Source organism: Orbicella faveolata, unplaced genomic scaffold (assembly GCF_042242905.1).
Source record: "Orbicella faveolata isolate gen_17 unplaced genomic scaffold, um_ofav_v1 contig_15, whole genome shotgun sequence".
Classification (NCBI taxonomy): domain Eukaryota; kingdom Metazoa; phylum Cnidaria; class Anthozoa; order Scleractinia; family Merulinidae; genus Orbicella; species Orbicella faveolata.
This window is the reverse complement of record NW_028301542.1, coordinates 3,224,422-3,241,069: the sequence shown is the minus strand read 5'-3', so window position 1 is coordinate 3,241,069 and position 16,648 is coordinate 3,224,422. Positions and strand designations below refer to the sequence as shown.

The window sequence follows — 16,648 nt, the reverse complement described above, 5'->3', positions numbered from 1 at the left end:
GACGACGCAGAAGATGAAAAAAAAAAAAAATGGCATGAGTGAGAATCTCCATTCAACGCAATGTTCAATTTGATAGACTTCCATGAGTGATATACCCGTGTGGAGATTTGAGTAAGGGCCAAAACTAGCATCTTTAAAAAATCCATTAAGCATAGTTTAGGATGAAGACACCAAAAGCGCAAGTATGGCACATCGCCAAAAGCGCGAGGATGCGCCAGAACAAAAAAAATGCCATGGGCGAGAATCTTTAACCTATGCACTGTGCAATTTTAAATTTTACAAGAGGTGAGAAAAAAAAGTCCCTGATAGGAATGACGTCGACCTTCGCCTTAAAAACGGCTAGTAACGCCAAATCTTGGAAAACGAGAAATCCTTCTTAATCGTCTCAAGGATCCCGACACTGAAAACACCAGCGTGGGGCAAAGCCAAACTCGCGAGGTCGCACGAAATGAAAGACAAATGACATGTGCGAGAATCTATAAACAAGGCACTCTTTAATCCGATAGACTTCCACGCGTAAAATACAGGTGTGTAGATTTAAGGAATGGCCAAAACTAGTATCTTTCAAAAACCTGTTAAGCATAGTTCAGAATCCGGACGCCGAAGTCGCGACTGTGGCACATCGCCAAACGCGCGAGGACGCACCAGAAGAAACAAAAATGGCATGGGCGGGCAAGAATCTCTAACTCACCCACTGTCCAGTTCGGTAGAATTCTACGCGTGCAAAATACGTATAAAGTTTTTAAGGAAGGCCAAAACTGACATCTATCGAAAACCCATTAGATGTAGCTAAGGATTGCGAGACCTAAGACGCGACTGGGGCACATTGCTAAACGCGCTAGGATGCGCGAGACGAAGGCAAAATGACATGAGCGGGAATCTCCAATCCAGACACTGGCCAGTTCGAGAAATGTTCACGCGTGTGTTGCACGCGTGGAGATCCGAAATAGGGCTAAAACTAACATGCTTCAAAAAATCTTAAAGCACAGTAGAGGATTCCTGGACAGAAAAAAAACAGCCAAAGCTTAATATCAAAATATCTATTTCAACCCACTTACTCCTTTCCTTCATTTTACTAATTTTCAACAATCTTCTTATTAAACCAATTCATTCATGAAGTGGCCTTAAGCCTCGAGCGTAACACGACACGATTGTGATTATTTTAAGAAATAATGGTTCTTTAACCTAAATATTGGGACAGGCAGGTAAATGGATCTCAGAATGTACCTATTAGATAACCTAGTTTAGTAGATAGCCCTCAACTTGCTCTGCAGGATGATATGGATTCTGACTACACTAACACGAGACATTCAATGTGAATAGTTTATTAAGGATGCGTCAGTCAGTCATCTAACGTAGACGTATTCCGTCTTATAACACAATCTTTATCCTTGCTAATTACAACTATTGGTTTTAGAGCGGTTTTCAATTGAGTGTCGTAAAACCAAAACCAAACCAGTTACATACCAATTAGATTACTCAGCCAATCTCAAACCGTAGTAAAACCAAAACCAAAACCAAAGTAATTGTCTAATTACTTTCGACACTCAAATGAAAACCGCTCTAACATGCAGTTTAGAACCTGTGCTACGCCAGATACGAAAAACCACTAAAAAACCACCCTTAAGATGTGGCCAAAAAATGTGTTTGAATATTTTTTAATCATGCAGTTGCTAACTCAGGGAGTCATCTTAATCAGGCGAGTCATCTGAGTTAGTTGGGTCGTCTCAATCAGTTGGTTCATCTGAGTTATGTAGATCATGTGAGTCAGATCGTTCATTTGAGTTAGGAGGGTCATTTAGGTAAGCTGAAACATCTGATTAAAGTTGGTCATCTAGTGACCGCCATCTTAATTAGTTGGTTTGATTTACCTGATTCAAGTAGGTTATTTGATCCAGCTGGGAGAAGTGTGCCTTCTGAATCAGAGGCCATCTAAGCCAGATTTGTCATCTGACGCAAGTGGGTAATCTGTTTCAAGCTCTCTGAGTCAGGTGAGTCATCTGATTCAAATGGGAAATCTGAAGAAGGTGGATCATTTGAATCAGGTCGGTCAATCTGACTTATGCGATATAAGTAAGGCGAATCATCTAATTCAAGGGGTGGCGAATGGTCCTTTAAAAACCAATGGTCTCGCAAAATTTCGCCAAATTTCACGGGTCTCGCAATCTCGTTTTTTAGCGGTTATGTGCGTCTCGCAGTCTCGATTTTTTTCAAGGCTAAGAAAGTCGTCAAGTACCGATTTGCCTTTTTTTTTTTTTATAAAGTTAAATGACATCACAACATCTTAGACCCTGAACGTCTTGAGTTCGCATTTAAAACACTTTGAAGTCTCGGTCTCGCAATTGAAGAAATCAAAGTGTCTCGGGCTCGCAAAGAAAAACGCTAATCTCGTCGTCTCGTTAAGTCTCGCATTTACCATTCGCCACCCCTAATTCAGGTAGATCAGTTGATTCAGGTGGGTTAACTGAATCAGATAGATCATCTCAGCCAGGTGGGTTATCTGAATCAGATGGTTCTTCTGAGTCAGCTGCTTAGACTAACTGATGTTTTTCTCTGCGTCAGCTGGTCTCTGTGTCACGTGGGTCATCTGAGTCTTTTGGTTAGTCTAAGCTATGTTTGTCTCTGATTCAGGTGGGTCATCTGAGCTAGCTGGTTAGGCTATGTGATGCTGGTCTCTGATTCAGGTGGGTCATCGGAGTCAGGTGGACCATTTCATTTGGGTGGATCACTTTAGTCAGTTGGTTAATCAGAGGTTGGTCATCTGATTTAGGCAGGTTGAGTAATTTGGGACATCTGAGGTAGTTGGTTGATCTGAGAAGGTTGGTCATCTAATTTAGTTGGATTATTTGAATCAGCTGGGTATCTGATTTAGGTGGTTGATTTAATTCAGGTTAGTTATCTGAGTCAGGGGCTCATTTTACTCACTTAGCTCTTCAAAAATAGGTGGATCATCTATATGGGCTCGTAATATTATCCAACTATCCGCCACGTTTTGATGGCTGTTCTGATAGTTGCTAAGCGTTCGAAGGTCTGCCTTTCCATGCAAGATCTAGAGCGCTGTCTATACATGAAGCCGGAGCTTTTGTAGCACTCACAAATCAAGTCAAACCATGAAGAATGGCCAAAAAAGTCACCATGGTGAGTTTTTGCCTCAACTTGCTTTATTATTCTGATCTCCAACTGCTGAATTGACAGTACCAATATAAATAAGAAATTGTCCAACTTTTCTCTTTCCCGGGAAACGTACATTGAACCGTGTTTTGTGTTGAGGTTAACTAACTTGTTTAACCGGTTTCTTCCGTTACAAACATGCAAACAATAGGCTACATTTGGCTCAAAAAAATGTACGGATATTTGACCGTGGACCAAGTTTTCATTTTTTATATTGCACTGTGTGTAACGTTGGATTACCAAGTCTTTTTAGGAGTCTTGTAGCATATTGGCCAGCCTAGCTGGATAAGGCGTAAAAAATGCGAACGAAGATTATAATAAGAATGAACAGCTACACAGTACAACTATCTTTCTGATTGTTTCACTGATAACGTGGTTGTCTAGTGACAAATCTGAATATTGATTGCGGTCATACATTTGAATCAATCGTGCCGACAAAAACTGAAAATTAGTGAGATCCTTTTCGTCTACAACCTGGGCGAAAACTGTATTATTTTCCAATTAGGTCCAAGTCGCATAAAGACTAGCTAAAAAATCGAACGGCAATTTCCCCCAAATGCATTAGAAGCTTGGTGACCGACGCAGGACAACACAGCTGAATTTGTCTGGTTTTCCAACCTGTTTACACTTTGAAAGAGTCTGCGGGAAACCACATTAAAAATATTATCGCCAGCCTATTATAGTTTGCCTTCTTATATTTCAGCTCTTGAAACCTGACTGACTAAGTCGTCGTAAAGTCCTCGATACAACATCTTGTAGTCGGTTAAATAAACAACTGCTAGCGTATTTTATTATTGTTGATTGAATGAAATATTAACCCAGCAACACTTGTTAAACAGCAAATTAAAAGAGGTTTGTTTCAGGTTTGCTGTTAATTACGACAACGGCTGTTTTTCTCCTCAGAGCTATCGCAATGAGGACTCTTTCCCGAGGTAATTTCAAGCGAGGAACCGTTTCCAATCCAATTTTTCACTGCGCTTTGATTTTCATCGGAATCGTAACACTACAAGCCCGGCCGAATGAAGGCATCTCGCAGTACAAGACATCACAGTCAAGTAAGTATTATCATAAGACACGGTTTTGCAAGTAACGATGATGTTGAAATTTTGGCCATAGAAAAGTTCCTGTCAAGCGTTCTTTTTTGTGTCAGTTTTATATCTTTATTCCATGACTCACTCAGAAATATTGTCCATGGAAACATTTTTTTCTCGAAACATTTAATATTATAGATGATTATTTTTTGTGTGATTAACGAGAGGAAAAATATATCTCTGGTTCGGATCTGCACAACAGAAACTCGCCTTTTTTTACAAGCTAAATATCAAGGAGTACCCAACGGAAATAAAATTGATAAGTCTGTCACGAAATATTATTAATTGACTTCAACGAAAAGCTAGTGCTGTTAATATACTCTAACGTTACTTCGGTTTCAATTACTGTTTTCAAAGTTTAGAGCCAATATTTTAAGGCCCCTCTCTATACTAACTACTTCAACGTGCCAAAATTTCAAAATCGTAGTCGCAAGCTACTGTCATACATCGTGCTTGTTTCTCTAGAGGATCTCTCACAGAGTTCAAAAATTAGGCAATAATAATAATAATAATAATAATAATAATAATAATAATAATAATAATAATGTGGGGTGTGAGGACAAAGGTTATTCCAGTGGTAGTGGGAGCATTGGGATCAATACCACTGAGATTAAATGACAATCTGAGAGCCATTGAGGTGGGCATTCCTGTTGGACTGATCCAGAGATGTGCATTGCTGGGGTCGGCAAGAATTCTTAGAAAGGTGCTGGAGATGTAGAAAGAAGAGAAAAAGCAAACAAGGGGTGTTTCTTGGCTTCCCTAGGCAACTTCTTGTTGCCCGGAGCTAATGACGAAACCAGCTTCAATATCATCAATAGCTGTGCGAATCTTTAATAATAATAATAATAATAATAATAATAATAATAATAATAATAATAACAATAAAGATTTTGGGCGCATTTAAACAAACTCAATGCGCTTACATTACAATAAAAATAAATTAGCTAAATCCTATAAAATATTTCTAATAACAGTAAGTAAATAAAATAAATGAAATAATTAATCAAAATACAGTTTCCTAAATTAATTAAGGCTCTGGACTTTTTGTGAAGCCGCTATACCGCTTGTTGCATATATGCAGGCGGGAGAAACTCGCGGCTGCATAAACTGTGTTTTATGATTGCAACGGTATGGCCATTTGCCTTGGCGCCCCGTTTTCGCAAGATGGCAAAATAATAATAATAATAATAATAATAAAAACTGCGAAGAGATAACACGAGCGACTATTGATGTCGCAAGATAAATGGGGAAGTGGAGACATAACATCTTCTCGTGAAATGCGCAGCAAGAACCACTAGCTATACAGGTTGTAGTTTATATCTTGACTTATCTACTTAATGATGATCTGCTCTTTTCTACACAGATGACACCGGGCTGCAACCGTATGAACCAGTCGGTTGTTTTAACGATAAAAACAATTCCCGCGCTCTACCAACATTCATCAAAAACTACCCTGTCAGCGAGACAGATCTGGCCAATTCACTGGCATCCATAATTTACGCCTGTGCTTCTGAAGCGTTTAAGAATGGCTTCCGGTATTTTGGGGTCGAATATCGCTACGAATGCTGGAGTGGAGTGAACGGTGGCTTGACTTACAACATACATGGGCGATCCAACAATTGCTTACGGAATTATAGCGTGGGAGCTACATGGACCATATTTGTTTACCGCTTTGTTGAAGGTTAGTTACCAGTTGATCACTTCACAGGGAATTTAGCTCTCTGACATTTACATGGCTGAGAGTCTGAGAACTCGTGTCACGATGGATTCGTAAGAGCATGCCGTATAATGGTTCCCATGCTTCTGCGCATGAAGGTTTTAAAAAACATTTGTTTCGTAGGTAAAGAAATGTTTCTGCTTTGTCAAATGAACCAAGATTTTTCACGGTTCCAAATTATTGTCGACTTTTACCCAGATATTTAGTTTCTTTTTGCCATTTGAGATTAGCTTGTTTCATTCTTTTACCTTCATGGCCTAGAACTTCCTTTGTTTAAGTTATTTCAGGTTTGTTTGGTCTTTTGAATCAGTGGTTGGCGAGTGTTGTTGATCGATCTGGCAAATATAATTCCAATCCATGGGATAACAATTTTCTTGCGAGCTGTTTTAAAACGAATGTAAATCGTTTGTTTGCTAACTAATATCATATATGTAGGTTTGGATTAGTCCATTGGATTGGAATATTGAATAAAAACTCTATACCTTTTGTCGTGAACAGTTAAGTCCGGTTTTGTACCAACAAGAACGCCATCTTAAATTGCCGTTTTAGAGCATACGTCGATCACTTTTTTAACAATTCCGTAAAAAAAATCAGCAGCTTATATACACTTTTCAAGCTTTTATGTCATTAATTGATTGCTTCTTCTAATAACCAGTGAATGGCAGTTGGAGCCTGTGGTCTTCCTGGCAGCCATGCAGCGTGACATGTGGAGGGGGGCACAGGACACGAGCTCGCACATGTTATAATCCAGCGCCAAAACGGAACGGAAAGGATTGCCCTGGGACAAATATCTCTACAGAGAGATGCAATTTTCACAAATGTAAAGGTAGATGCCTTTGTTTGAAGATTTTTCTCTAAATTGATTCTGGCTTACTTTCACGCTCTAGTATGTTCCTTGCTTTTCATTTCGAAGCTGCGTCACTTTTTTTTTTATTTTCGGGATGTTTTATGATTTGTACCAATGTGACTGTGACGTCTAATTATCTGGGTGCAAAATAATTTAAAAAAAGCAGCAGCAAAGGGGTAAACGAGCGACCTTTAGCAGTTAATGCCGCAAGACAAATGGGACGGTGGAGACCTAGATCATCTCGTGAAATGCACAGCACGAATCACTAGCTATCTAGGTTACTAATTCATAGCTTGAATTTTTTACTTAACGGTCTTTTCTACACAGATACAATGGTACTGCATCCGTATGAACCAGTCGGTTGTTTCAAAGACGATTATCCACGCGCTCTACCAGTATTAGTCAGAAAGTACTCTGTCAACGAGACAGATTTGGCCAATTCATTCGCCGAGATAATTCAAGCGTGTGCTACTAATGTGTATGAGAATGGCTTCCGGTATTTTGGCGTCGAATATCGCCACGAGTGCTGGAGTGGGGTGAACGGTGACAAGACATATAACAGACATGGGCGATCCGACAATTGTTTATGGAATTATAGCGTGGGAGATAGATGGACCATATTTGTTTACCGCTTTGTTGAAGGTTAGTTACCAGTTGATCACTTTATAGGAAATTTAGCTTCATGACAAGTCTGAGAGTCTGGGAACTTGTGTCATAAATTCGTAAGGGCATGTCGTATAATGATGAAAGATTCTTCATGATTAGTGTTGGATTTTAACCAGATATTTAATTTTTTTGCCCTCTGAGATCAGCTTTTTTGTAATTTCTTTTACCGGTATGGCCAAGAACTTTCTTTGTTTAAGCTATTTCACGTTTCTTACAAATGCTGCAAGGCGAGAGTCACGTTTCGCGAAATAAAACTCGGTCGTTATGTAATAGTAGATGTCGGCCGTAGACGTCACGTTTTCTCTGAACGTTCGCATAAAGATTTATACAAATAACTGACTCCTCGCATCGTGAGCTTTGGCCATCTGTGTGAACACCGAATTCTATTTGTACAAAAATTCTATCTGAAAACGCCGCTTAGGAGCGTAAGCCGATCACTTTTTAACAATTCCAAAATTCAGCAGTTTGGCACTTCATGTCACGGATTTTGTTTCTTGCAATCATCAGTGAACGGCAGTTGGAGCCAGTGGTCGTCATGGAAACCATGCAGTGTAACGTGTGGAGGGGGACACAGGACACGTGCTCGCACATGCTCTAATCCAGTGCCAAAATGGAACGGAAAGGATTGCCCAGGGACAAATATCTCCACAGAGAGATGCAATTTGCACAAATGTGAAGGTAGATGACTTCATTTGTAAGATTTTCCTTAAAATGATTCCGGTTCATTTCGATGCTTAGTATGTTCCTTGCTTTTGATTTCGCAGCTGAGTTATTATGTGACTTTTAAGGTGAATCTTAGTCTTAAGGATACACTCGAACCTCTTTTGTAACAACACCAAAGGGCCAGAGCTGAATATTAAGGTCCGTATTATATGGAGACGTCATTTCCACCTTAAAATATCATTTAGCATGCGTGTCGGAATGTTGATACTAAGCTATAGCGTTTGTCAAAGTTTTTGTAAATTAAGGTATATCAACATTCTTGTTGCGAGCTTCCTAGGCAATTTACAAGCGACGTTCTAAAATAATATAAATGATAACAGCAAGTTTAAAATAGTGTGGTTCACCTTTAAGTAGACATTTCATAAAATATTCGTGTAAAATAAATTCATTTTCAGCATGGTGTTGTCGTATTTCGTTCTTTCAGTGTACTCAGACTCTACAGGAGGTAATCTCCTTCACAACAATGAGACTTATCATGGTCAGAGCACTGGGGAATTCTCCTTGCCACTGGTAGCGAAGATTGTGGGCAGCTCGCTTTTGGCTCTGCTATGTTTAAGTGGAGTATTATGGTTTGCTTTTAGATATCGTAAAAAAAATCGGTGAGTATAAAGAATACTCTTGGTCGGCGTCATACGTGTGGTTCATTTAACAAAAAATAGGAACGTGCAGGGCAACTTGCAGGTCACTTGTGTGACGTAAAAAACTTGTTGCAATACAATAAACAATACAAGGTTGTTGTCTAGACCACAAGAAGTAATATCAAAGATTTGACTGAAAACAATCTTACGGAGGCCACTTGTTCTGAGGTATAAAGTTGTTGTAACACTACTTGAAGCAGTATAAGGTTCGGGTCTAAACTACAATAAATATGAATCTACAAAAAAGCAAACTGAATACTTTCTCACTCTCGAGGCGCATAGCCAAAAAAATTTCAAGAAAACATTACAAAGAAAAGTTATATCACCTTAAATCGATTGCTTTATGATTTTAAGGTGGCTCCATGTAGTTGTACCTGTACGACCGCACTCGCGCTTAGGGCGAAAACTTTAGTAATCTACGCAAGCTCGAAGGAAAACCTACTTTTATGGCTTCAACGTGTCTACAAAATTCTGAGAAAATTTCCACACTGGTGTAATGTAAGACATGAATTCGCAAACATCTACAAATTAAAACCACCAGTACAGACTCTACTTTCATCGTGTTTAGCGGCCGGCTTCTTCGTTCTGTTAAGGATTTCACAGAAAGAAATATAGGAAAATCACAAATAAAGCTACATAAACTAGCGCGTGTTACGCAATAAATGCTGAAAGCTTGGGCACTTGATCGATTCTTAAGTACATGTCTTCAGTTCCAATTCAGAACAGTTCCAGGATCCGTGGGAAGTCCTTTTTGATGACATTACCTTGCACAGGATTATCGGAGAAGGAGCGTTTGGGAAAGTATACAGTGGCAGGCTTTTGAAACAAACTATGGAGGCTGGAACACGGATGAAGTCTCCCCAGCGCAAGACGGACAAGGAACAGCAGCAAATGAAGATGGACCTCACCGTTGCTGTGAAAATGTTACAAAGTATGATTTGGTTATTTCAGCTTATTACAACCTGTAATACAACTGTATACAGCTTCGATTTTCACTTCCAAAGAAGTTACTGACATATTTGCATACAAGTGTGCCTTCACACTGTATGTCTATTATATTAGAGCAAAACTAGCAGTATCTAAACATCTTGCAGTCTATACAAGTACCACGTCGTTCTGAATTTATGAGCTCAATTACCGGTTTAATAATCTTCTGAGCGACATGTTTCCGCAAGACCTTATAAGCTGGAAAAAAGGGCTGGAAAATCTGGCGGGAGAGGCATTGGTGCATGTTTGATTTTTCCTTCATTAGAGCATAGTGGATGAGGTTATTCTAAGAGCCATTCAAAGTCTTTTTAAAAATACACAAAACGAAATGTCACAGATAGTGATACATTTAGAAATAGTCGTAAATTTCTGATCTTGTTTAATATCCTTTTCGAAAACTTATCGTGGCAAGCGCGTTTTGTTTTTGCTACACCAGATGGTGCCACAGAAGAACAAATGCAAGAATTCCTAGAGGAAATACTACTCATGAAACAAATCGGGTATCACCTGAACATATTGAATTTATTGGCCTGCTGCACTATGGCAAATCCCATGTTCCTTGTAGTGGAGTTTGCAATGAACGGGGATTTACTTCAATATCTCAGGAAAAGAAGAGAGCAGGTACAATAAGATAACTGGTTTTAAACAAACTAGTCTTGAACTCAGTACTGTCCTAATTCAATATGATCTATAAGTTCAGAAAATATGAAAATACGAGCCAATTAGAAATATATGGCTCCGAATTGAACGGGTGCAGAAAAGTAATTCCAATCCCTCGATCAGACTCTCTTTTGCTTCTTTAAGTTGCTTTGGGCTGCCTTCTTTACATGGTAGTTTAATCATAGTTTTTTTTTATGGAAAACGTGAGAGGGTTTCATAAGCAATCTATTTCCTTGAGCTCGCTTTATACCAAAACGTTATAAAGTAGAATTTTAAGAAAATTTTACGCCCCTACAACATAGAAAAGTTGCCCTAGCTTTACTAATTTGCCAGTATCCACGCCATTAACACTTTAAGGTGGAGAGAGAAATTGTGAGAGTTAATACTCTTGTCGAACAGAACGCCTGAAAATCCATAGACCGTTTTACCACGTTAATTTACTTTTTAGATCAAACAAGCTTTTAAAGCGACGGGAGAAGCAGCGCCCCACCACTCAAGATATCAAAACACAGGAGTGTTAAATGAGGGGAACTTATGTGAAGTAATTATTCTCGTTTTATTCGATTTGCACTTTTTGTTCCATGCAAAAAGAGAGACTGAGGTAACCAGTGGTGGTCTGAAGTTCAAATCCTCCGGTTCCTCCCACTAAATCGATTTGTGCTCGGTAATGGCGAATTCAACTCCTTCTCCAAGTTATTCTGAGTGAAAGGCATAACGGTCTAATAACCTCTTACTAAACGAGCACGGATGACGTACTTGCGAATATTGGCCCAAGGTCGTGGTAGTACGGACCGAGAGCAACGAATTCTGTAAATAAATGAACGAGGACCAATATTCCCCAGCAGGGCTCGAGCAAACTAGGTTATTAAGTAGTTTTGCTATGTGGCACTGCATGTTCTGGCTTTCGAAAGTAACAATTACACGGCTTATGAACGTTTCCATGGAAACGCTCCGTATTTTTTTGCGTACGCTTATTTAGAAGCAGTTGTTGGAATTTATCTTCTCTAAGGTTTTTCAGGGTGCATGCCACTCAAAGTTTGCAGGAGGATTACAGCTGAAAGCTGTGGAGGCTAATTAATCGTTAAATAGGTGTTATAACTTTTTAGTGCACCATGGACAAAAGCAGAGCTGGATGTGCAACATTAGCCCTCAAGACTGATACTGATAACTTACATGACGATGATACTCTCACACCTGCTGACCTAATGACGTTCGCATGGCAGATAGCGAAGGGAATGGTACGAACTGGATTACGTGCATGCATAATGTCAAGATTTGCCAAATTGTTTGCAATTTGTAATATTAAGATTCATCCTTTGATGGCCCTTTTCGCAGATTGTTGTTTTCCTTTTCACTAACAACTTCTGTTGCAGTGATCGAAACCTCATTCTTATTTTGCATAGGAGTTTCTGTCACGGAAAGGATTCGTCCACCGTGACCTTGCGGCGAGAAATGTTCTTGTTTGTGAAGGCAAGTTAGTCAAGGTAGCCGACTTTGGATTGTCGCGTAACGTGTACGCCGAGAAAGGGTACCATGCTACAAAGAACAGAAAACTGCCAGTCAAATGGATGTCACCGGAAGCCATTCATGATCAAGTGTTCAACGCAGAGAACGACGTGTAAGTTTAAAAATATCACGCGAGGGAAGTCCCAAAGTTCTAAGTCAGCGGTTTTAATCAAATCCAGTAGGCCATTTTCGAGTTACCTTGTGCTTCTGTTTAAAAACAAGTCCTCGCTTAAAGCCTTTCATGTGAAAATGAGTTTAATTTACTTGAAAATGAACCTGTATTTTCAGGCAAATTTTCCAAGTTAGGCAAGTTGCTTAGCTTGATCGACAGTTCCGTTTTTTCCTTTCCTCTTCGAGGTACGTATTTACCAATGTCTGTGTTATTTATCTCAACAGGTGGGCGTATGGTATTCTACTTTGGGAGATTTTCACAATCGGTGCGTACATCATGTCCACTTTTGACTAGCTATTTCGGTGGATTGACAAAAATTTTGCATCCTAGCTGCTCCTAGATCATGGCTAGGATCAGTTCACGACGTTTGTCACTCCATGTTTCACACGACTGCAGTTCAGGGGGTTATAATTAATTATATGACTTCATTTGTAGATCACTTGTCAGGCATATTCAATAATCTAGCCTGCATGACCCACTATATGGAATTAATATCGATGCATGATTATAGCAATCAGTGTACTTAAATTCATCCAGTTATGACTAGTAGGCAAGTTTTCAAGTTTGCCACTCAAACTGACGAGATCATTGTAATCCCAGCTTACTAGAGGCTAACCAGTTGGATATTTACAAACATGACGGAGGGATTAAAATCGGTGCAACCGATCACAAATGTAGCTGGTGGAAAGGGGAGTGGACTTGAGTTCGGGAACGCAAGGTTATAACACTACCAGCGCCCTAAACAACGTGCTCTCGTGCCCCCAAAAGTGATCTTTTTCTGTAATATCCTTCTTTCTTTGTATCTAGGTGGGACGCCATATCCTACCATAAGTAATCATGAACTTTTTGGGGCTCTTAAAGCTGGATACCGAATGGAAAAACCACAGATGTGCTCGGATGAGATGCAAGCTTCCTTTTTACCTCACCCCGTTCTTTTCATGAAATGATCACTGACACATGCCACTCATTTTCCCAGGTATGAATTGATGCGACAGTGTTGGAGAGAAAAACCCGCGGAAAGGCCTTCATTCACTGTAATCCGGAAACAACTTGAACGGATGATGTTACACCATTGTCCTTATTTGGATATGGCTGACGCAAACTATAGTTACGCACCCTGTTATGACGTTGACGGTGACAAAGAAACGGAGTTAGAAAGCACTTTGTAACTACATGTTGATTTCCATGTAAGATATTTCGACATGATGACGAGTTGACACTGTGCGTTTCTCAGCCGTACAAGTAGATTCATACCCCCACCATCATACAAAAGGGGATCTGCCCATCGGGCTTTCGTTTTGGCATATCTAGATTATTTTGAATTTAGTAGATAACCATCAATTTACTCTGCAAGGTGACATTTTTTTACGTTGGCTATGATCACATGACGCCAAAACATACGCTATCTTGGATCCACCGACCTCCACTACACGACCACTTTCACAGAAAGTCAAGAAAGTTATAACAGAATGTAAAAAACACGTCTGTTTTTCAGTATTTTTAAATCTTCATTTCTGATCTTTTCTCCAGCTTCTCAGCGGTCAGGAATCCTAAATTCTTGAAACTGATTGGCTAATCGCATGTGCTCCAGCGGTCCAGATTTTCCCATCTGGACCCCGAGTACGGACCGCTCTGAAATTTCTAACTTTGGCAACTTTTCAAGCTGACCGGGTGAGAACAGACTCTCGCCTTCATAACAGTTGCAGAGGCCCTTTCCCGAAATTTAACCATTTGGCAGGAAATCCATTTTGGCCAGCCAGCGTTTTTCTGGCGGGAAATAGCATGAAAATCACATTAACCATCGTTATGGAAAACAGAAATTTCCGTTTTAAGAAAAGAAAACTTACTTCTATTGTTATATCAACAAACGATAGTGCAGTTGATATTACGTTTTCAAGACAGGGTTTAAGTGAAGCAGAACATGAAAGAGAACAGCCGGCGAGCAAGAATTAACAGGCAAAGAAGTAGCCAAGAAGATCGTAAAAGAGAGAGAGACAGGGCTAGAGAAAGGAGGCGAAAGAGTACTGAACAATGTCGTGGAGTAATTAAGCGAGTCAGGGCTATGAAAAGGAGATTTTTTGTTGTTCTTTAATTCATCGGTTTGGTAAAATACTTACTTTTTAATCATTTAGGCTCCCAATATATCAAAGGGCATCGGTTTGGTGAAATACTTATTGATGAAATTCTTTCAAGGTTATTGTGTCAAGTAGATGGTTAGTAATTTATGGGAGCTCTGCTTTTAGTCTTGACTAAATCTGTATATTGATCTTGCACTTGATTAGAATCGGAACCCAAAACATTTTCTTCCAATAGATTTGTAATTACTTATAAATCATATTACTTTCGCAATAAAATATAATACAATAATACAATACAAGTTTATTTAACAAATAAAGAAGCCTAAGCTGTGTATAACCCTGTGTTAAAACACGACGGGCATTTGAGAACACGAGGAAAATGTAGAAAACACGAACCACAGGAAAGTGTTTTCTACATTTTCTCGAGTGTTCTCAAATGTTCGGAGTGTTTTATTACAGTGTAATACACGGCTTACGCTTCTTCATTTGCTATATGATGTAGCGGTAATGTGGCGAAAAACAATAAAACACGCTTTTTCTATGTTTTATACTCTGATAAAACATGGTTTTTGACCAATCAGAGCGCGCACAGGGTCCTATCTATATTATAATGTGTAGCTCGCTTAGCTATCCAGGTGTGACATTACACAATAGAATGTCGACACATCAACTAATTCACAGGTATTCCACATAAATGAAAAATAAATTTAAAGGTAAATATTATAACATATGAATAAAAAAAAATTAAAATTTGAAAAAGTTTGAAATTCAGCGGTAAAAGTTATAGACAATTTTTATCGTAATAAACGGGTGCCCAATTTTATTGACATATCTGAATATTTTAAGTGATCACCAGCCATTGTGAATCGTGATCGCATGATGAGTAATTAGCTCTTTTTCCTTTTTTTTCTAAACCTAATACTTTAATAGCTCTTACTTGGGACCGATTCTCATGGGACCGGAGAAAAAAATTTCCCTCAAAAAAGATCACATTACGTTTCCCCTGAGGATATGAGAAGCTAGTAGTTTTCCGCGGGTAATACAGCTGAATTTTGCTGCATTTCCACATAGTGTCAACATTATCTACATGTCACATTTTTTTTCTTTTTATTTCCGCTGTCAAGTAAGATCTTGAAAGCGCGTCGACGGTATCACGTCAGTATCTTTGAGAAATGAACGACTAAAATATTAATGTCTTTGACACTGGACATCTTGTAGTCGGTTAAACAAACAGTTCACTATTTAATTTTACTATACTCAGCTCGATTAGGGAAAAATATCTCTACAGAGAGCTGCAATTTACAAAAATGTACAGGTAGATGTCTTTGTTTGAAGATTTTCCCCTAAATTTATTTTAGCTTATTTTGACGCTCTAGTACGTTTCTTCCTTTTCATTTCGGAGCTGAGTTACCTTTCATTTTCAGGATGTTTGATGATTTGTACCAAATGGCTATGACAATTATTTGCCCGGGTGCAAAATAATAAAGAAAGCAGCAGCAAAGGGGTAAACGAGCGACCTTTAGCAGTAAATGCCGCAAGACAAATGGGACGGTGGAGACTTTAGAGCATTTCGTGAAATGCACATCAGGAACCACCAGCTACCCAGGTTACTAATTCATAGCTTGACTTCTCTACTAAACGGTTTTTTCTACACAGATACATCGGCAATGCATCCGTATGAACCAGTTGGTTGTTTCAAAGACAATTATCTACGCGCCCTACCGGTATTAGTCACAAAGTACTCTGTCAACGAGACAGATTTGGCCAATTCATTCGCCAGCATAATTCACGCGTGTGCTACTGAAGTGTATGAAATTGGCCTCTGGTATTTCGGCGTGGAATATCGCCACGAGTGCTGGACTGGGGTGAACGGTGACATGACATATAACAGACATGGGCGATCCGACAATTGTTTATTCGATTATAGCGTGGGAGGTTATTGGACCATATTTGTTTACCGCTTTGTTGAAGGTTAGTTACCAGTTGACCACCTCACGGGAAATTTAGCTTCATGACAAGTATGAGAGTCTGGGAACTTGTGTCATAGATTCGTAAGAGCATGTCATATAATGATCAAAGCCGATTCTTCATGATTAGTGTTGGATTTTAACCAGATATTTAATTTTTTGCCCTCTGAGATCTTTTTTCATTTCTTTTGCCGGTATGGCCAAGAACTTTCTTGGTTTAAGCTATTTCAAGTTTCTTCCATATGCTACGAGGGCGAAAGTCACGTTTCGCGGATCAAACTCGGTCGTTATGTAATAGTAGATGTCGGCCGTATATGTCACGTTTTCGCTGAACGTTTGAACTCCTCGCATCATGAACTTGAGCCGCTTGTGTGAACACTGAATTCTTTTTGTACAAAAATGCTATCTGAAAACGCCGCTTTAGA

The 16,648-nt window shown here is 39.3% G+C and overlaps 1 protein-coding gene across 1 annotated transcript; it reads left to right on the top strand.

Moving 5' to 3' along the window:
- The first annotated feature begins 36 nt into the window (after positions 1-36).
- Positions 37-15,015, top strand: LOC110048930 (uncharacterized). Its single transcript, XM_089287964.1, has 15 exons — positions 37-3,138; positions 4,075-4,226; positions 5,626-5,943; positions 6,635-6,805; positions 7,154-7,468; positions 8,000-8,170; positions 8,640-8,814; positions 9,564-9,784; positions 10,277-10,461; positions 10,949-11,041; positions 11,607-11,738; positions 11,904-12,118; positions 12,403-12,443; positions 12,986-13,082; positions 13,155-15,015. The coding sequence occupies exons 2-15, from the start codon at positions 4,085-4,087 to the stop codon at positions 13,345-13,347; spliced, it is 2,469 nt and encodes an 822-aa protein (XP_089144090.1). The 5' UTR covers positions 37-3,138; positions 4,075-4,084; the 3' UTR covers positions 13,348-15,015.
- The last annotated feature ends 1,633 nt before the right edge of the window (positions 15,016-16,648 follow it).

Excerpts from the sequence above, each read along its gene's own strand:
- LOC110048930 (XM_089287964.1), top strand. The coding sequence starts at position 4,085 with ATGAGGACTCTTTCCCGAGGTAATTTCAAGCGAGGAACCGTTTCCAAT. Across the intron at positions 10,462-10,948 it reads TCAGGAAAAGAAGAGAGCAG|ATCAAACAAGCTTTTAAAGC; the intron begins GTACAATAAGAT and ends TTTACTTTTTAG. Across the intron at positions 12,444-12,985 it reads TTGGGAGATTTTCACAATCG|GTGGGACGCCATATCCTACC; the intron begins GTGCGTACATCA and ends CTTTGTATCTAG.